This window comes from Stegostoma tigrinum, chromosome 2, assembly GCF_030684315.1.
Source record: "Stegostoma tigrinum isolate sSteTig4 chromosome 2, sSteTig4.hap1, whole genome shotgun sequence".
Classification (NCBI taxonomy): domain Eukaryota; kingdom Metazoa; phylum Chordata; class Chondrichthyes; order Orectolobiformes; family Stegostomatidae; genus Stegostoma; species Stegostoma tigrinum.
The window spans coordinates 153,267,534-153,289,777 of NC_081355.1; the positions used below are offsets into that span (position 1 = coordinate 153,267,534).

General features: G+C 41.4%; 1 protein-coding gene across 6 annotated transcripts in view; it reads right to left on the reverse strand.

Annotated features, from left to right (window-relative positions):
* dlec1 (DLEC1 cilia and flagella associated protein) overlaps positions 1-22,244 on the reverse strand; it is a 181,819-nt gene that overhangs the window by 146,417 nt on the left and 13,158 nt on the right. For 4 of the 6 annotated variants that reach the window (XM_059640341.1, XM_059640334.1, XM_059640338.1 and 1 more), the window contains 6 exons: positions 19,488-19,622; positions 17,583-17,675; positions 14,767-14,907; positions 12,925-13,093; positions 7,235-7,351; positions 1,341-1,531 (listed from right to left, as the gene is read on the reverse strand). In XM_059640341.1, the coding sequence (XP_059496324.1) occupies positions 1,341-1,531; positions 7,235-7,351; positions 12,925-13,093; positions 14,767-14,907; positions 17,583-17,675; positions 19,488-19,595 (819 nt within the window). In that variant the 5' untranslated portion in view covers positions 19,596-19,622. Of the gene's footprint in view, positions 1-1,340; positions 1,532-7,234; positions 7,352-12,924; positions 13,094-14,766; positions 14,908-17,582; positions 17,676-19,487; positions 19,623-22,244 lie in introns of those variants that run through there. The other 2 variants (XM_059640337.1, XM_059640342.1) reach the window with 2 other exon arrangements.

A 22,244-nucleotide genomic window follows, 5' to 3' on the forward strand; every position in this document is an offset into this window, starting at 1 on the left:
ACTAAATTACGGAGCAGTGGTTGTTTGTCGGACTAAAGCAAAGTTTATGGTGAAGTTCCCCAGGGATTGGTATAAGGAATGTTACTCTTCTCTATGCATTGTAATGATGCAATCTTAGTGTACAGCGCACAATTCCAAAACTTGCGGATGATATGAAACATGGGGATACTGTGAACCATGAGTAGGATCATGAAAAGGACATGGAAATGTTGGTGAATTGTGCAAGCAAATGGCAGAAGAGATGAGATGCAGGGCAGAGAAATGTGCATGGATTAACTTTGAAAGAATGAAATATAAAACAAAGGGCTGAACTCTACAATGAGCACAGGGCCAGAGTGATCTGGTTGTGTATGTGCTTAAAATCATTGCAGGTAACAGGACAAGCTGAGAGGGTGGTTGATAAAGCACAGAATATTCTGGGCTTTGTTAAAAGAGGCAGACATAACAATATCAGAGAAGTGGCATTAAACATGCATAAAGTACAGGTTTAGCCTCACTTTGGAGTATTGTGGCCGGTTCTGGGCATCAGGCTTTAGGAAGTTTGTGAAGATCTCAGAGAGGGTGCAAAATAGATTCATGAAAATGGTTCCAGGGACATAGTTACATTGGAGAAGTTGGGATTATTTTCCTTGGAGAGGAAAAGATTAAGGAGATTTGACAGAGGAGTAAAATTATAAGGGTAGTGATAAAGTAGAGAGAAAGACATTGTTTCCAGTGGTGGAAGAACTGTGAAGCAGCGAGAGCACAGATGTCAGGTAACTGGCAAGAAGCAATGGTGACATGAGGAAAAATCTTTTCACATGACAAGTAACTGGGATCTGGAATATAATACTTGAGAATGTAGTGTTGGTCAGGTAAATTGATATTTTCAAAAGGAATTGGATCATTTACCTGAAAAGAAAACATTTGCAGGACCATGTGCAAATGACAGGTTCATCAATGTCCCTTAGGGAAGGAAATCTACCATCTCTTCCTGGTCTGGCCTCCATGTGTCTTCAGACCGACAGCAATTTGGATGACTCTTAACTTCCATCTGAAATGGCCTAAAAAGCCATTCAGATTCAGAAAAGTAAATACTGGCTTAGCCAGCAACATCCACCTCCCACAAGCAAATATAAAAAGTCCTCCTTCAGCGCTGCGGCCATTGGAGGGTTCTATTTTGACTAGTGATACATTGACTTTACCAATTAACCTTCTAAGCCTTATAACAGACAAACCATATTCTTATAGCCAGACTGAATGAATATCAATGCAACGTAATGCAATTTTTCAAACATAAATCCTAAGCAGAGCACTTGAGTATTTAATGACATCCAAGTACTTGGGACTGGAAGACCTACCTGGGGCTTGGATATTTTTGAACCAATTGAGTCCTCAGAGGATGACAGCAAAGTTAAAGATGACTTGCACTCTAATAATTCACTCGGGGCCTTAGGTTGGTTCATGTCTGTGTATCCATCATCTACTGGGCTTTTTGAAATCCGTTTCTTGAAAGTTTTTGTAAGTTTTGGAACATGGATCTGAGGTTTTGCTGAATAAGAAAAATAAAAGAAACACAGTCCTCCCTATAACCATCATTTTAATTTATATGGATTTCCTTCTGGTATCTGTGAGCCACACAACAATCACAGCTAAAAATACTGTCCCATCCACATGTTGAGGACTGTAGCTTCAAAGGTAGTATTCTTGCTTATAAGCCAGAAGGTGGTGAGCTCAATTTCCCCCTGCATACTTTCGAGCATAAAAAAAATCTAGATTGGCATTTCTAAGCAGTGCCGAGGAAGTCCTCCATTATTGGAGGTGGTAACTTTCAAGTTAAGGCCTGGTCTTCTCTTCAAAGGAAAGTAAAAAATTTCCATGATGCTATATTGAATATTCCTAAATAGTTACAAGGAGGGAGGGACCTAGGGTTTGTGCACATGCATCTTCAAAGGGTGACACAAAACATTGACAGAGAAGTAGGCTTCTTAAACAGAGGTACTGAATACAAAAGCAACAAAGTTATATTAAACATTTAACAAATTCTGGAGGCCACAAATAGAATATTAAATCATGTCTGGTCAAAACACATTAAGAGGAATGTTAAGAAGGTGTAGTGGAGATTTACTGGCATGGGTCCAGGGATGCAGAATTTTAACAATAAACAATTCAGAGAAGCTGGGCTTGTTCTCGTCAGAGAAAAGGAGAGGAGATTTGAAACAGGTTCAGAAGGTTTAGACAAGGTAGATGAAGAAACTGTTCCCCTTGGTTGATGGTACAAGAACTAAGGGGTGGATTTAAAGTTTCGGGTAAGGGATGTAGGTAGCACGTGAGGCAAGACACCTTTGTAAAAGTGGGTGCCAAAGATCTAGAATGCACTGCCTACAAGGGTGATAAAAACAGAGATGATCAATGACTTCAAAAGGTGATTTGATGGGCAGTTGAGGCAAATTATTTTTAAGAAACTGCTGAGCAGCAAAGGCTTTCTGTCTCCAGTCATTCTAAGTGAAGTGGGAAAAGTGTGGGCTGAGAACACAACATACCATGGTAATAAAATGTGAGGCTGGACGAACACAGCAGGCCAAGCAGCATCTCAGGAGCACAAAAGCTGACGTTTCGGGCCTAGACCCTTGGGTCTAGGCCCGAAACGTCAGCTTTTGTGCTCCTGAGATGCTGCTTGGCCTGCTGTGTTCGTCCAGCCTCACATTTTATTAGCTTGGAATCTCCAGCATCTGCAGTTCCCATTATCTCTGATACAACATACCATGGTTTAGGTTTGTCCCATTGCTGTTTGCGGGATCTTGCTGTGTAAAAATTGGCAGCATTATTTCCTTCACAACACAGGGTGCACTTCAAAGGGAAGTGTTTAATTAGCTATAAAGTTTTGAGGTTGTGAAAATTGTCACATAAATGCATGCATTTTTATACTAAAACCATAGCCTTGGAGATCCTCATGTAAAATCACATGTCAATTTGTTCTCCTACTTTGCATGCTTTACTTGGCATCATCCTATAATGTAACGATTGTGCACAGAAATGCAATATTGCAAGTGTTAAGTCAATTAATTGGTATAAATCATAGCACCTATAATATACTGCGATCTTTAGGCCTTTTACTTCCTATTTCTCTTCAATTCTACCCTTGCAAGATGCACTGAATGAACACACAACTCACTAAAGGAGATTGTTCTGGCTAACGTAAAATGGTCATTTAGGGAAGGACTGGCACCCAAACTACCTTCATAAACATTCATTCCCTCCATCACATAATGGCCACAGCGTGTACCATTGACAAGTTTCACCGCAACAACTACATAGAACATAGAACATAGAACATAGAACAGTGCAGCACAGAACAGGCCCTTCAGCCCACAATGTTGTGCCGACCATTGATCCTCATGTATGCACCCTCAAATTTCTGTGACCATATACATGTCCAGCAGTCTCTTAAATGACCCCAATGACCTTGCTTCCACAACTGCTGCTGGCAACGCATTCCATGCTCTCACAACTCTCTGCGTAAAGAACCTGCCTCTGACATCCCCTCTATACTTTCCACCAACCAGCTTAAAACTATGACCCCTCGTGCTAGCCATTTCTGCCCTGGGAAATAGTCTCTGGCTATCAACTCTATCTATGCCTCTCATTATCTTCTATACCTCAATTAGGTCCCCTCTCCTCCTCCTTTTCTCCAATGAAAAGAGACCGAGCTCAGTCAACCTCTCTTCATAAGATAAGCCCTCCAGTCCAGGCAGCATCCTGGTAAACCTCCTCTGAACCCTCTCCAAAGCATCCACATCTTTCCTATAATACGGCGACCAGAACTGGACGCAGTATTCCAAGTGCGGTCTAACCAAAGTTTTATACAGCTGCAACAAGATCTCACGACTCTTAAACTCAATCCCCCTGTTAATGAAAGCCAAAACACCATATGCTTTCTTAACAACCCTGTCCACTTGGGTGGCCATTTTAAGGGATCTATGTATCTGCACACCAAGATCCCTCTGTTCCTCCACGCTGCCAAGAATCCTATCCTTAATCCTGTACTCAGCTTTCAAATTCGACCTTCCAAAATGCATCACCTCGCATTTATCCAGGTTGAACTCCATCTGCCACCTCTCAGCCCATCTCTGCATCCTGTCAATGTCCCGCTGCAGCCTACAACAGCCCTCTACACTGTCAATGACACCTCCGACCTTTGTGTCGTCTGCAAACTTGCTGACCCATCCTTCAATTCCCTCGTCCAAGTCATTAATAAAAATTACAAACAGTAGAGGCCCAAGGACAGAGCCCTGTGGAACTCCACTCACCACTGACTTCCAGGCAGAATATTTTCCTTAAACTCCATGACTCTTCCTTCCAAACTCCCAACCTCTTTCACGAGAAGGGCAAGGGATTCAGATTCATGGGAACATAACCTGTAAGTTCCCCTCCAGGCCACACATTATCCTGACTTGGAAATATATCACCGTTACTTCCAAAATCCTGGAATTCCCTTTTAACAGCACTGTGCACGTACCTACACCATGGACATCAGTAGTACAAGAAGATGGTTACAGGCAATAAATGTCGGCCTTCACATCCGATGAAAAGAGAACTAGAATTATGTCAGGAAGCGTCTTTTACTTACACTGCTTGTTCCACCACACTAAGTGAGGCAAATATTTTTGAACCAACCAGGTCATTCCACGAGATAAAATTAATTTCTTCTATATGGATTTTTTGCATAACTCTTCAGTACATACTCACATTTACTAGTGCATTTTTTAATTCAGCTGTTTAATGGGACTGTTTTGGAACCATCGTCTATACTTCCAATTAATATTTTCTCCTTCACTAACACCTCCAGAAGAGTGAGAATCAGCGACTGATTTGACCCAATGTCTCTCAATAACTTTATTAGTTTACCTCAAGTATTTGAAAATTAAGAAAATCTTTATCCTTTTGTGAAAAAAATCCAGAATCAAATAGATTGATCTATTTCTCTTTATCAAGAGTTGAAGAAGAATTTTTTAATTATCCTGAGTCATTGTTCAGTTTCGTTCACTTTAATAGAACATATTCTCCTTGTACTATAGCCGCTATTTTAAACCCACTCACTTTCCCACTGTACCTTTTCTGAAGATTTCTTTGGAATTCCTATTTCTGCAACAATTTAACTTCCATTATCACCTACTTAACTTGCAGCACTTAAGTTTGGTATGTCCAATCTTAATTCAATGGAAATGTGTTTATTTTCTTTACATCATTTTTTTAGCCTTTCACTATTGCTTTAGCTTCCTTCTGTTCACTCCATCCATTGATTTTCTATCCCTCCTGTTTCTTTGAGAATTCCCACATGATCATCTCTCCACATGTAACTGCGTGAGAAATCATAGCTATCTGCCAGAAATGCTGTTTTCAGATCTTTGGCGCTTGATGTTTATCTATATCAGTTTCAATATTCACTGGAATGTTATTTCTGAATTCTTCCATTATCATGATTTCTCTCACATTCTCAATTTTTTTAAACTCCATTGATCAAAATCCACTGATCTCACAGCATTTTTTTCTTAGGAAATTCAACAAAATCTGTTTAGGTTTTTCTCTTACGATGCTAAATGTTAATCAGTGAGCTGCAGGAATGCGCTGTTAAGTTTTAAATACAGTTTGGTAGTCTGCAGATTGTTCTATTGACAAACTGGCACATGCAAATCATGATATTTCCCTGTCAAAGCTGTGTTTCATTAAGGTTATAAAGGAGAGGCTGGATAGGCTGGGACTTCTCAGCTCCAGGACATCTCTAGGTAGTGTCGTAGGCCCAAACATCTTCAGCTGCTTCATCAATGACCTTCCCTCCATCGTAAGGTCAGAAGTGGGGACGTTCACCAATGATTGCACAATGTTTTGCACCATTTATGATTCCTCAGACACTGACGCAGTCCATATCCAAATGCAACAAGATCTGAATAATATCCGGGCTTGGGTTGACAAGTGACAAGTAATATTCACTCCACAAAATGCCAGGCTATGACCATCACCGACAAGAAACAATCTATCCACTGCCCCTTGACATTCAATGGTGTTACGATCACTGAATCCCCCACTATCAAAGTTCTGGGCGTTTATCATTGATCAGGAACTCAACTGGACATAACTGCAGTGGTTACAAGAGCAGGTCAAAGTCTAGGAATACTGTGGCGAGTAACTCACCTCCCGACTCCCCAAAGACTGTTCAAGATCTACAAGGCGCAAGTCAAAAGTATAATGGAATAATCCCTACCAAGCCACTCACCATCCTAACTTTGAAATATATCGCCATTCTTTCACTGTTGCTGGGTCAAAATCTTGGAATTCCTTTCCTAATAGTATTGTGGGTCAACCTACAGCTGGTGGTCTGCAGCAGTTCAAAAAGGCAGCTCACCACCACTTTCTCAAGGGCAACTAGGGACAGGCAATAAATGCTAGCCAGCCAGTGATGCCCACATCCCACAAAATGAATTTAAAAAAGGCAGAAAAGGGTATTTTATCACAGCTCTCCGCTATACACCCTAATTTGGCATCATATGCAAATTTTGAAATTATACATCTGATTCCCTCCTAGTCCAAATCATTTAAATGCATAGTGAAGAGCGATCCAGCAAAACCCTTTTGGATTATTTTGCACCATTTTCCAATTTGAGCAACTGTCTTCGACCCTCACTCTCGATTTTCCATTTTGTGCATGGCACGGTGGCTCAGCGGTTAGCACTGCTGCCTCACAGCGCCAGGGCCCAGGTTCAATTCCACCACTGGGTGACTGTCTGTGTGGAGTTTGCATGTTCTCCCCATGTCTGTGTGGGTTTCCTCCCACAGTCTGAAAATGTGCAGGTTATGTGTATTGGCCATGCTAAATTGCCCACAGGATCCAGGGATATGCAGACTAGGTAGATTAGCCATGGAAAATGTACAGTTACACCGTTTGTCTGACTCCTCCAGAATTCAATGTGATATCTTATTAAAGTAATGTTAACTTCCCAATTATATCATCTGCAGGGCACTAACCTTTCTGCAATTTTGAAAAATTAAAGTTGTTCAAACACAATCTTCTTTTTTAGAATCTGTAGTAATGTTGTTTTCAGTTTTTAGATATGTTCATGTTATACTTTTGTTAAGGATTTCATTATCTTTATTACTGCTGACATTGGGTGAATGGGTCCATAGTTACTGGCTTGCTCTTTCACACTATATTATATTTAGGAATTCAATTCGCTGTTGGCAAGTCCTGAGATGTTACCTGCAAGTATCGGCGTTTTGCTGCCCGTGTACTTCTCAGTGATATAATCCTCTGGAACAATCAAGTTATGTGTCTTAAGCAGCTCACTGTCTACACAGTCCCTGAACGTGGATTTCACTGCAAGCGGACAGGTGGATAAGAAATATTATTGTTAATGTACATTGTGGTCTGCTTTGATCAACGCTGTCCATGCTGTATCACTCTCTGTGATACTACTGCACGTTTTCTCAAACTCTGTCAACACTTAGAACTCAATCTCAGGCAGAACCTATTACAACATAAAGGCTTTACTAAATAATTACTGTCTGAAGGACTTTTAAAATGTTATAATTTAGAAAACACAACATCTGAAATTGCACAGAGCCAATTACCACAAACAACAATGTGATGGCTGGTTTTAGTGACGTTCGTTAAGGGGCAAATATTGGCCAGGAGTTCAGGAAGAGGCCTCCTGCTCTTCTTCCAAATAGTACCAAGGATATTTTAATGCCCACAGATAGGATCTGAGTTTATTAATCTGAAAGAATGCACGTTCAATAGTGCAGAACTCTCTCAGTCTTACACTGTGAAGTTGGCGGAATTTGCTAAACATTAGACATTGCCACAAGCTTACATTGATTACACTTATGGTATGTGCATTTTCAGCTGGCACCTGAAACAAAGGAATGCAACCAGGTTGTAACAGGCAGAGATAATGGCCCAGTATGAAGAACATATGAAACATATGAAAAAGGAGTAGGGATAGGTTATCAGGGCCCCTCAAGCCTGCTGTGCCATTCAATACCACTAGACTATTAATTTAGATAATGTTTTGGGGACCTGGGTTTGAATTACACCATGGCAGATGGTAGAATGTGATTTCAACTTTTTCTAAAAATCTGAAATTTTGTGTGTCCAATAATGACCATGAATCCAATTCCAATTTTTGGAAAAGCCCATTGGTTCATTAATGTTCTTTAGCAAAACAGCCATCCTTACCTCATCTGTTCTGCATGTGACTCCAGACCCACAGCAATATGGTTATCTGCTAAGTGCCCAGTGGGCAAAAAAGTACAGTCCTGGCCAGTGAAGTCCACATCTCATGAATGAATTTTTAAACATCTCAATTATACAGAGAAGAGCTTAATTTTCTTAAACAATATCTTAACTTTTATTTCTATTTATTTCTGGGAGTAAGGCAATGTAGCAGGTGTCACAATTCAGTGTTTACAGGCTTTACAGCCTATCAATGTCACAGCCCTGCTAACCCCTTACTGATCCAGACATGTTCCAAAGATCCTGCGCACTGGCTGTCAAGGCCAGAAAGCATGTCAAACCCTCAATCAGTTAGTTCTCCATACATGATTACCAGCAATCAGAACATGAAGAACATATGAAACATATGAAAAAGGAGTAGGGATAGGTTATCAGGGCCCCTCAAGCCTGCTGTGCCATTCAATAAGATCATGGCTAATCTTTTCGTGGGCTCAGCTCCACTTACCTGCCCGCTCACCATAACCCTTAATTCCTTTACTGCTCAAAAATCTATCTTTGCCTAAAAATATTGAAAGGGGTAGCCTCAACTGCTTCACAGAATTCCACAGATTCACAACCCTTCCCCCTTATTTTAAGGATATGCCCCCTCGTTCTAAGTTCACCCACCAGTCCAAACAACCTCCCTGCTTCTATCCTATCTATTCCCTTCATAATTTTATGTTTCTATAAGATTCCCCCTCATTCTTTTAAATTCCAGTGAGTTCAGTCCATGACTACTCAATCTCTCCTAATAAAGCAACCTTTCCATTTCTGGAATCAATCTAGTGAACCTCCTATGCACTCCCCCCAGTGCCAGTACGTCCTTTCTCAAGTAAGGAGGCCAAAACTATACACAGTATTCCAGGTGAGGTCTCACCAGGACCCTATACAACTGCAACTTACCCTCCCTATTTTTAAGCTTTATCTTTTAGAAATGAAGGACAGTATTCCATTAGGCTTCTTAATTACCCGTTGTACCTGCAAACCAACTTGTTGTGATTCATATACAAGGACACCCAGGTCGCTCTGCAAAGCAGCATGTTGCAATTTTTTTATCATTTAAATAATAGTCCATTTTGCCGCTACTTTTACAAAAATTGATGACCTCATGTTTAGTATATTGTACTCCATCTGCCAGACTCTTGCCCACTCATTTAACCTATCTATATTCCTCTACAGACTCTTAGTTTCCGCTGCACACTTTGCTTTACCTCTCATTTTAGTCTCATCAACAAATTTTGACACACTACACTAGGTCCCCAACTCTAAATCATCTATGGAAATTGTAAACAGCTGAAGTCCCAGCAATGATCCCTGAGCACATGACTAGCCACTGAGCACCAACCGGAAAAACACCAGTTTACCGTCACTCTTTGCTTTCTGTTAGTTAACTATCTTCTCTCCAAGCAAATATATTACCCATAACATCTAACACATTTATCTTATGTAGCAGCCTTCTATGCAGTACTTTGTTGAATGCCTTCTGGAAATCCAGATACACCACATCCACAGAGATAATGGGAACTGCAGATGCTGGAGATTCCAAGATAATAAAATGTGAGGCTGGATGAACACAGCAGGCCAAGCAGCATCTCAGGAGCACAAAAGCTGACGTTTCGGGCCTAGACCCTTCATCAGAGAGGGGGATGGGGGGAGGGAGCTGGAATAAATAGGGAGAGAGGGGGAGGCGGACCGAAGATGGAGAGTAAAGAAGATAGGTGGAGAGGGTGTAGGTGGGGAGGTAGGGAGGGGATAGGTCAGTCCAGGGAAGACGGACAGGTCAAGGAGGTGGGATGAGGTTAGTAGGTAGCTGGGGGTGCGGCTTGGGGTGGGAGGAAGGGATGGGTGAGAGGAAGAACCGGTTAGGGAGGCAGAGACAGGTTGGACTGGTTTTGGGATGCAGTGGGTGGGGGGGAAGAGCTGGGCTGGTTGTGTGGTGCAGTGGGGGGAGGGGATGAACTGGGCTGGTTTAGGGATGCAGTAGGGGAAGGGGAGATTTTGAAACTGGTGAAGTCCACATTGATACCATATGGCTGCAGGGTTCCCAGGCGGAATATGAGTTGCTGTTCCTGCAACCTTCGGGTGGCATCATTGTGGCAGTGCAGGAGGCCCATGATGGACATGTCATCAAGAGAATGGGAGGGGGAGTGGAAATGGTTTGCGACTGGGAGGTGCAGTTGTTTGTTGCGAACTGAGCGGAGGTGTTCTGCAAAGCGGTCCCAAAGCCTCCGCTTGGTTTCCCCAATGTAGAGAAAGCCGCACCGGGTACAGTGGATGCAGTATACCACATTGGCAGATGTGCAGGTGAACCTCTGCTTAATGTGGAATGTCATCTTGGGGCCTGGGATGGGGGTGAGGGAGGAGGTGTGGGGACAAGTGTAGCATTTCCTGCGGTTGCAGGGGAAGGTGCCGGGTGTGGTGGGGTTGGAGGGCAGTGTGGAGCGAACAAGGGAGTCACGGAGAGAGTGGTCTCTCCGGAAAGCAGACAGGGGTGGGGATGGAAAAATGTCTTGGGTGGTGGGGTCGGATTGTAAATGGCGGAAGTGTCGGAGGATAATGCGTTGTATCCGGAGGTTGGTAGGGTGGTGTGTGAGAACGAGGGGGATCCTCTTGGGGCGGTTGTGGCGGGGGCGGGGTGTGAGGGATGTGTCGCGGGAAATGCGGGAGACGCAGTCAAGGGCATTCTCAATCACCGTGGGGGGGAAGTTGCGGTCCTTAAAGAACTTGGACATCTGGGATGTGCGGGAGTGGAATGTCTTATCGTGGGAGCAGATGCGGCGGAGGCGGAGGAATTGGGAATAGGGGATGGAATTTTTGCAGGAGGGTGGGTGGGAGGAGGTGTATTCTAGGTAGCTGTGGGAGTCGGTGGGCTTGAAATGGACATCAGTTACAAGCTGGTTGCCTGAGATGGAGACTGAGAGGTCCAGGAAGGTGAGGGATGTGCTGGAGATGGCCCAGGTGAACTGAAGGTTGGGGTGGAAGGTGTTGGTGAAGTGGATGAACTGTTCGAGCTCCTCTGGGGAGCATGAGGCGGCGCCGATACAGTCATCAATGTACCGGAGGAAGAGGTGGGGTTTGGGGCCTGTGTAGGTGCGGAAGATGGACTGTTCCACGTAACCTACAAAGAGGCAGGCATAGCTGGGGCCCATGCGGGTGCCCATGGCCACCCCCTTAGTCTGTAGGAAGTGGGAGGAGTCAAAAGAGAAGTTGTTGAGTGTGAGGACGAGTTCCGCTAGGCGGATGAGAGTGTCGGTGGAGGGGGCCTGGTCGGGCCTGCGGGACAGGAAGAAGCGGAGGGCCTTGAGGCCATCTCCATGCGGAATGCAGGTGTACAGGGACTGGACGTCCATGGTGAATATGAGGTGTTGGGGGCCAGGGAATTGGAAGTCCTGGAAATACACCACATCCACAGGTTCCCTGTTGTCCACTCTGCTCATAATATCATCAAAGAATTCCAGTAAATTAGTTAAACATGACCTACCTTTCATGAACCCATGCTGTGTCTGCCCAGGGGGCTATTTCTTGCTTGATTATAGATTTAAACATTATCCCTCCTATTGAAGTTAAGCTAACAGGCCTATAGTTGTCTGCCTTTGCCTCCTTTCTTAAACAGTGGTGTCACATGTGCTGCTTTCCAATAAGCTGGAACTGCTCCAGAGTCCACCGAATTTTGGTAAATTACCAGAAGCTATTTCCCCTACCATATCTTTTAGTACCCTGGAATGCATTCCATCAGGTTTAGGAGACTTGTCTAACTTTAGCACCCATTAGCTTGCCCAACACTACCTCTTTAGTGATGATGATGGTTTCTAGATTCTCACCTGCCATAGCCTCCTTGTCATTAATTATTGGCATGATATTGGTGTCTTCCAAAGTGAAGACTGATGCAAAATTACTGTTTATTGCCTCAGCCATTTCCTCATTTCCAATTAAATCTTCATTAATCTTCTCATCCTCTAAGGGACCAATGTTTACCTCAGGCACTCCTTTTCATGTTGCATATTTATTGAACTCACCTACACGTATCTGGGAGGCGAAGGCATAGTGGTATTATTGCTGAGATCAGGGTAATGTTCTGGGACATGGGTTTAAATCTCACTATGTCATATGGTGCATTTTGAATTCAATAAAAATCTGGAACTAAGAGTCTACTGATGACCATGAATCCATTGTCAATGGCCAGAAAAACCCATCTAATTCACTCGTGTCCTTTAGGAAAGGAAACTGCCATGCTTATTTGGTCTGGCATACATATGACTCCAGATCCACAGCAATGTGGGTGACTCTTAACTGCCCTCTGGGAAAATAAATGCAGGCCTAGCCAATGATGTCCTCATCCCATGAATGAAAACAAACCAAAAATACCTAAGGTTTACCCACTAGCCTCAAGATATGCACTAGTTAAGTCCTGAAGTCATCAAGGCTACATCAGATTTTGATAAACCAACATTTTGTCATTTGCTATTCAATGCCTAGCTCCCAGTCCATCTACATTCCTTGCAAGAACAGACTCTGGTGAAACACCAGAAGATAAGCAAATCCAGTGGAACCAGATTCAGTTAGAAATCAATCTATCAAGGATGGGAAGGGAAAACAATAAGACAGACGTCTTTGTATTTTGTTAAGTGCGACGTCTTCCCATCTACCAATAATGTCATGTGGCAAATAGGTTTTACCTGTTGGCAATCCAAGTGAGTTATTATCCAGGGATTTTTGGTCAATTCCACTCTCCCTTCCTTTATTCAGAGCCTTCTCCTCTGCCACTGTGGCTCGTGCCCGAGCCTGGATTATATGTTTTTCGACTGAGTCTGCCTCTGCAATCCGTTTGTCATACTCTGCGTGAATCTATTTAGCAATCATTAAAATTAATCAGTCTACAACAATTTTTACATGTTGGTGATGTCTCTAGTGGTTCACTGCTGATGGAGGATCATTGTGTAAAATTTTGACCTTTTTAACTCATTTAGATACTGACTGACCCTATTGTGGCTTCTATTCTGAACTGATCATCTGTAACTAAAATCTCCAGTGTAACCTAGGGGAGGTGATGGCCTTGTGGTATTATAACTGTACTGTTAATCCAGAGGCCTAACGTTCTGGGGACCTAAATTCAATGAAAATCTAGAGTTAAGAATCTAATGATGACCAGGTAACTATTGTCGATTGTTGGAAAAAGCAGTCTGACTCACTAATGCCCATTGGGGAAGGAAACTGCCATCCTTACATGGTCTGGTCTACATCTGACTCCAGACCCACAGCAATGTGGTTGACTCTTAACTGCTGTTTGGACAATTAGGGATGGACAGTAAACACTGTCCTTATCCTGTGAATGATTTTTTTTTAAAAGTCCTCCACTTATGGACTAACACAACGGTACAACAGCTTTATGGTGGATCCTGGATACAAATTTACATTTCAGGAGTTCACCACTCATAGATCTTCTAATCTAAGCTCCCTAGGGATTGAAATGCAAATTTACTTTGAGCTATTTTTTGACACTTGTAAGATTTTGGGGGTGAGTATGAAAGAAAAACTGCAAAATGAAGAGAAGAAATAACTAAACATCCACCTGGCAAAGCCTAACTATAGCGAATAAGAAAGAAAACAAAACCAAACTACCATATGTGCCTGAAAGCAAAAACAGAATACGGTTGAAATACCCAACACTTAAATCTATTGGAATAAGAAAAATAGATGATGCTTCAAATTAATGACCTCTTGATAGGGTTAGGTCTAGCATCTGTATTGAAAGATGTTAGTGAAAAATGGTTTTAAAATGAGCACAGACTTCAGAGGAACGAAAAAGCAGGAAGCCATAAAAAGGAAGACAGTTTGCAATAAACATGGAGGGTGGAAGCATTTGAATGATTCAAAAGATTATGGTGCAAGTCAAAATTAGTTAATATTGCATATAGAAACAAAAGATGTGTCCAAAGGAAATATAAATGGCAGAATAACAGATGGAAAGGGAGCGTGGCAGATGAAAGGCTGGTGTGAATAACCCTAAAATGGTGTGTCATTACAGGATCTCCACTCAAAGATCCAGTCTAGACCAACTCCACTCACATTGTACCTGTAGTAGTAAGCGATAGACACCCAAGATTTGTCACCTGTTATCTGTTCTCAGCTCAGCTAGAATGACAGGCTGTATATATGCCATCAGGTCCTGGGATAAAGAGTGGAAAATTAAGCACCATTCCTGCTCCAGTGACTTAACTCTGGAATGGTCAATTTTTTTGGAAATCAAGGAGAGCTGTAATAAGCTCAACTGTCAAGCTTCTCACTTTTGAGTTACACTGCTGGCACTCGCAGCCTCAGCACTTGCTCTAGGCATGATCAGTTGGCCAAGAACTGCAGAGCCTAATGTGTCACACTGAGGAAAAAGTGATCATCTTCAAGGGAGGAGGAAGCAAGCAATCAGATGAAATTTGAAAAAAAGATTCTTTGAATAGAAACACTTAAAAAGGAACCCTGTAAAATGAAGGCAAAAGTAAGGAAGGAGAAAAGGGTGATCAAACCTCTTGTAGCTGTTGCACGAATTGCTCGTGGTACTCATCATCTCCACCACGTGACGTTACAAGGTTTTTTATTATTTCCTTTCCAATAACATCTCCTGTGTAAAGGTCTTTGAAGATACTTGCCAATAAAAAAGAAATGTCCTATTTGACAGAAAAAAAGAAACTGAGGTATATTGCAAGATGCCACATTTCTTCAGCAATTTGGGTGAATAGTCTCTTCACAGTCTGGAAGTTGAATGTTGCTGGAAAAAAGGGACGTGCTGTCAAAGATTATTATTCAAACATTGCCTTTTTTGAGTGAAACAGAAGTGTGGGACACAATAGTTCCCTACTGGCAACATCACTACCAATCACAGTCTACTGACCAATCAACGAGCTCTCATTTCTAATGCAGTATGCTGTCTGCAGTAATGCTGAAGAAGGGTCTAGGCCCAAAACGTCAGCCTTCCTGCTCGTCTGATGCTGCTTGGCCTGCTGTGTTCATCCAGCTCTACACCTTGTTATCTCAGGTTCTCCAGCATCTGCAGTTCCTACTATCTCATAAAGTATAATCACTTTGATTTGGGCAGATACATGGATCAGAAAGGTTTAGAGAGATATGGGCCAAATGCAGACAAATGGGACTAGTTCAGTTCAGGAAGCCTGGCCAGCATGGATGAGTAGGCCAAAGAGTCTGTTTTTGTGCTGTATGACTATGACTAAAGGAAATTTGGCATTCTTGCATTTGTCATAATGAATAGGAGACAAAAAGCTTCAACAACACGTTTCTTTGTTCAGCAACAATGTGAAATGATTTAATTGAACTCTGTTGAGTGGCAACAAAAGTATTACAATTGGTCTTAACATCCCCAAGTTGGAGAAGGGGAAATTTGCAGAGTCCCAGCCTCTGTTCATTGTCTAGAACCCCTCAGTTCAAAGTGCACTTCTGTACTTTTGGCTCAAGGCAGAATCTGGCTCTCATGTGATTTTTTTTTCTTTAAATCAACCTGTTCAAAAATGCTATTACACTCCTCTGGAGTATTGTGGGATTTGAATTCGAGCCCCTGGCTCAGATGTAGGGACAGCTACCATTGTGCCACAAGAACCTTAGCTGTGAAACTGAGCATGATAAAAATAGTGACAACTACATTTGGACGATCAAATTCAAGGGCGAACTATACAGTAAATGGAAAAGTCCTAGGGAAAATTGATGAACAGAGATCTGGGTGTTCAGGTCCATTGTTCCCTGAAGGTGACAACGCAGGTCAATAGGGTGGTCAAGAAGGCATATGGCATGCTTTCCTTCATTGGGCGGCGTATTGAGTACAAGAGTTGGCAGGTCATGTTGCAGTCGTATAGGACTTTGGTTCAGCCACATTAGGAGTACTGTGTACAGTTCTGGTCGCCACATTACCAAAAGGATGTGGATGCTTTGGAGAGGGTGCAGAGGAGGTTCACCAGGATGTTGGCTGGTATGGAGGGTGCTGGCTATGAAGAGAGGTTGAGTAGATTAGGATTATTTTCATTAGAAAGACGGAGATTGAGAGGGGACCTGATTGAGGTCTACAAAATCATGAGGGGTATAGACAGGGTGGATAGCAAAAAGCTTTTTCCCAGAGTGGGGGACTCAATTACTAGGGGTCATGAGTTCAAAGTGAGAGGAGGAAAGTTTAAGGGAGATATGCGTGGAAAGTTCTTTACACAGACAGTGGTGGGTGCCTGGAATGCATTGCCATCCGAGGTGGTAGGCGCAGACATGTTAGCGTCTTTTAAGATATATTTGGACAGGTACATGGATGGGCAGGGAGCAAATGGAAACAGACCGTAAGAAAATAGACGACAGGTCAGACAGAGGATCTTGATCGGCGCAAGCTTAGAGGGCCGAAGGGCCTGTGCCTGTGCTGTAATTTTCTTTTTCTTTTCTTTGTTTACACTGCTGTGTCAGCCAATATGTTGGGGATGATGCAGGATTTAAGCAAAATTCACAGAAAATGAACTATTTTAAGCCAAACCAAGGTTATTTATTCAGAAAATAGTGAAACAAACAAAGCTAATGTAAATAGCACACTACAACCTAAAATCTACAGTGTCTACTTAAACTAACACTTGGGAAACAGAACTCATGACCAAAACTACAGCAACTTATCTTGAGATTAAAACAAAAACTATTACAAAACAAATGAAAGGTCCTCCATTTTATTCTGCTTGGAGGATGATAGAAGTTCTAAAACAGCTAATCATTTGGTCAGCTGCAAGCCTTGATGAATTGGTTAACCCACTGGTTGACAACAAAAGAATACACCAAAGTTTCACCACTTTTGATTTTGGTTTCACCGTACAGAGTCATAGAGTCACACAGCATGGAAACAGACCCTTCAGTCCAATTAGTCCACGTTCCGAAACTAACCCAGTCCCATCTGCCTGCATTTTGGCCCATATCCCTCCAAATCTTTCCTATTTATGTACTTGTCTAAATATCTTTTAAACATTGTAATTGTACCTGCATCCACCACTTCCTCTGGCAGTTCATTCCACAAATGAATCACTCTTGCGTTCCTCTCCAATTTAATAGTATCCTTTCTAAAGCAGAGTGACTAGAACTGCACACAGAAATCCAGAAGAGGCTTCATCAACAGTTCTAACAATCAGTTAGTAAATTAATGAGTACCAGTAAAACTGTATTAGGAAGTCTTGCTCTGACACTTGGCATTAAAGTAATTGACTTTATTTGACATACTTAATCTTGATATCAAGTACATTGCATTCAATATAGTTTCAAGTTCTTTTTACTAAAAGACGGCGACTGATTTGATTTGACTTCACTAATGTCTTTTTACCTGTGTTCTTCCTGATGTTGGCCGATGTCTGTACATAAATGGCTCTGAAGCGATAGCCTGATCATTTTCGTTTTCATACAGCTCACATTCATCCTGACAGGAATAAGTAAAAGAAATAATTGAAAGCTTTTTCCTACTTACATAATTTAATCTTCAATGTCTGCAAAAGAAAATGAGATTTTCTTGTTTATAAAGGAAGCATTCAAAATTGGTCATTATGATGAACTCTTCCAAGGCATTGAATGTAAAGTTCTTTGGGATATCTGAGGTCATGAAAGTAATTTATAAATGTAACCATCCAGCTGCTATCAACTGACTGTTTTTATAGATGAGCCATATTTCTTCATTCTTATTGACCAAGGATTAGATCTATGCTATACCCCTCTTCATTAATAAGTTCCTCTGGCTGCATCCTATGTTATCCAACAATCAAAATTTATCTATGGACAGACAACTTGCATTCACAAAAAGTACTTACACGCAAGATGTATGCTATCAATTATTATGAAGCAGCATTTATTTACCAATAACCTGCTTACCAATGCTTAATTTAGGTTCTGTCAAGACCACTCAGCTCTAGGCCTCATACAGCCTTTGCTCTAACACAGAACTAAGTAAGCTGAATTCAAGGGCAGATGTGAGAGTGATTGCCTGAGTCATCAAGACAGCATTAGGTTCTGTTTGACATCATTCAGTCATAATGATGTCAATGAGTATCAGAGGACGAACTCTCAAGTGGTTTGAGTCATATCTAGCACAAAGGAAGATGGTTGAGTTTTTTTGACTCTCAATCAAAGAAACAAAGAAACCTACAGTACAGGAACAGGTCCTTTGGCCCTCCAAGCCTGCGCCGATCAAGATCCTCTGTCTGACCTGTCATCTATTTTCTAACAGTCTGTGTCCATTTGCTCCCTGCCCATCCATGTACCCGTCCAAATATATCTTAAAAGACGCTAACGTGTCTGCGTCTACCACCTCCGCTGGCAACGTGTTCCAGGCGCCCACCACCCTCATCTCAGCCCCATTTTTGTTGTTGTCTTCAGGGCAGTATTCAGGGACTGACTGCCTGAGGTTGCTTCATGAATGACTTTGCCTTTGTCATGAGGTCAGAAGTGAGGGATTCATTCATGAGTGCACAATGTTCAGTGTCAATTATAACTTCTCTGCTAATGAAGCTGCCCATACTCACATGCAGCAAGATACAGACATCATTCAGATTTGGACCGATACGAGACAAGTAACATTCGCAGAGTCAAAGTATGAAGCAACTGCCATTTCCAATAAGATGAAGTTTAACCACTTCCATCAATTGGCGCTCAAAAACCATTACCAAGTCTCCTACAATCAATATCCTTGGAGTCATTACTGACCAGACACTGAACTGAAGCAACCACTTAAATGCTGGATGTTCTACAACATGACTGTAAAGTTTTGGATGTTCTGAGACTGTAAAATCTGCTACATGAAAGCAATATTTTTTTTTCTTCTTTTAAGATATAATTACAGTGTCACAAGTTTACATAAGATTTTTAATGCAACAGCTCAAAACTGTGATATAAAATAGTGAAGTTTGAAGTAAGATTCTATTGTCAAGACATCTAAACCAACATTATAATTTTAATTTGTTACGGATGAATTGCTAAAGGGAACAAATTTGTGTAGTGATTTATCCAAGTGGTAATTAATTTTCAGGAATAATTGATCAATCAAGATAATAAGCAAAAATCAATGTACGATTTCTGAGGGCCCCTCTTAAAAATTTTTGCAGTGGAAACTTGTACAACCTTCCAGTCACCAGAATTCAACAAGAGGTAAGCTAGTAAAAGAAAGAACATATCAATGGGCCTTTCATCTTTTATCTATACCTCAAAAGTTTGTTAAGTCTAATGTCTGAGGCCATTTTACCTTCGTCAGTTCTGAAACTGAATTTTGTGGCGTTGGGGTTTGCAGCATAGAGATTTCATTTTCCAGTGGAGTGGAATCGTTCTTTTCCACAGTCTCTTCTTCAAGCATTTCACAAATATTCTGTCAGTAACCTAACTGAATAAAAAAAATTGTTTGTCTTGATTATTAAGAATGAAATAGGAAAGAAGGCTACTAAGTTGACGTGGGATCATTGAGCCAAATAGCCTCCTTCTATGTTGTAGTGACTCTCTTGTTCCACTTCTCTTTGTTATGCAACACCCATGTACTGTGGACATTCTTGACTAAGACATACCTGTTCTTTGGACTGTTCTACATCAATGTCTGTGTGTTAAAAAATTTTCAGTGATGTTTGCTTTATTTTTGCAATGTATGTTTTCATAAATTGTGGGTAACACCGGCAATATCACATTTCTCATTAATCCCTACTTTCATTTCATTGACATCGGGTTAGAATGTTGAAACAAATGAACTCAAGGTTGAAAGGCTGCATCAGTTCAAAAGGAAGGCTCACTGCCACCTTCTCAAGTGGCCACAGTATGGAAAATAATGCCAGCCTTTCCTGCAAATTTCACACAATGAGAATTAACACCATGATGGAAGGTAAATGATTTATATCTATTTTAAGATCACTTTTATAAGATTTTGGATTTTGAAATAATGGTATGTGTGTTTGGTCTCTGGTATTACACTTTCAGATAGAAGGCTCTGAATTTTTTTTGTTTGGTTTACGGAGAAACACCCAAAGCTTGAAAATAAAACTCTCCAGTTTCAGTTGGGAAGTTTGCTGACATCTTTGCAGAAGCTGGATAGGTAAAAGTTTCTTCGAAGAAAGGGAGGCAGTTTCAGATTGTTAAGAAAGAGATGACATTGGTGTAAAGATTTAGTTGCAAATTAGAAGTGCCTAGTTAAAACACAGAAGCTGAAATGTAAAAGTGTAAGCTCAGTTATGTGACACAGAAAATAGAGAACATAAAATAGTACAGCACAGTACAGGCCCTTCGGCCAATGACGCTGTGTCAAACTTTTACCCTAACCCAAAGGGCTATCCAACCTCCACCCCTACCTTATACTGTCATCCATACGCCTAACTGCCTCTTAAACGCCCCTAATGAGGCCAACTCTACTACCCACTTCGGCAATGCATTCTACGCCCCTACCACTCTCTGAGTAAAGAACCTAACTCTGATGTCTTCCCTATAACTACCTCCACTCACTTTAAAACTATGCCCCCTCATAATGGCCACCTCCCAGGAAAATGTCTCTGGCTATCCACTCTATCTATACCGCTGATCATTTTATACACCTCTATCAAGTCACCTCTCATCCTTCGTCATTCTAAAGAGAAAAGCCCTAGCTCTCTCAACCTTTCCTCGTAAGACCTTCCCTCCATTCCAGGCAACATCCTAGTAAATCTCCTTTGCACCTTTTCCAATGCTTCCACATCTTTCCTGTAATGAGGCGACCAGATCTGGACACAATACTCCAGATGTGGCCAAACCAGGCTTCTGTATAGACATATCATGGAAGAAGCTAGAAGATTCTCATATACAGAAATTGAAGCAACAGTCAGGTCAAACCTCATGTAGAATTGGCAACAGTATTTAAGCTTGTGTTTGAGTGCTACAAAGGACTGCTGTGAAATTAACAGATTTGTAATTCTACCATGTTTCAAAATCTTTCAAACTTGCGCTACAAATAAATAAACACGTTTATTCAATTTTGTCTTAACTTCTATTGTGTAATAAACTTGGGGTGCTTGTGTTTCAGTGAAAGGCCACCTCACTAACACCAAATAATAAAAATGTGATCTATCAAGCCAGATTTCAGTCTGTGCTTTGCCTTATCCCATAAAGCATCCACTGGGATCATAACAATAAGGGGCTGTTAGCAGGACTTTGAATCCACTGGATTTATTAGGATTAATGTCTTTCTTCGACAATAACAAATAGGCTGGGATGTTTTCACTGGAATGTAGGACGTTGAAAAGTAACTTTATAAAATAATGAGGGGTATAAATAAAGCAAATAACAGGCGTCTTTTCCCTAGGATAGGGGATTTCAAGCCTATGGGGCATATTTTTAAGATGAAAGGAGAAAAATTTTAAAAAGACCCAAGCGGCAATTTTTTTTTTTTTTACAGAGAGAGTGGTTTGTGTGTGCAATGAACTTCCTGAGGATGTGGTGGATGCAGGTATACATATAATGTTTAAAAGACATTTAGATAAGTACACAAATAAGAAATGTTAGGAGCAGACAGATGGGGCTAGTTTAGTTTGGGATTATGGTCAACATGGACTGGTGGACCAAGGGTCTGTTTCCGTGCTGTATGACTATGACGCCAGTTGCCATTGTTCATTTCCCAAACTACTGTAATCAACTCTGCTCTTGTTCCCATGTAGCTATCCATATTTAAGTTTAACATAGTTGCTCCTGAAGCAAGCTTCTCACTCTCAAACTGAATGCTGCATCTTATCATGTTATGGTCCATACAGATCTTCTATTCATTTATAAAACCTGCCTCATTACACATTACCAGATCCAAAATAGCTGTATCCTTCATTGGATCCAGAACATACTCTTCTAAGAAACTAGCCTGAATATATTCTGAGTTCTTCCTCATGGTACGTATGTCAATTTTATTTTTCCAATTTACATACAGATTAAAGTCACCTGTGATTAATGTAATACACTTTTTACAAACTCTCAGTGACACTTGGTCACCTGTTAGGGGGCCTAC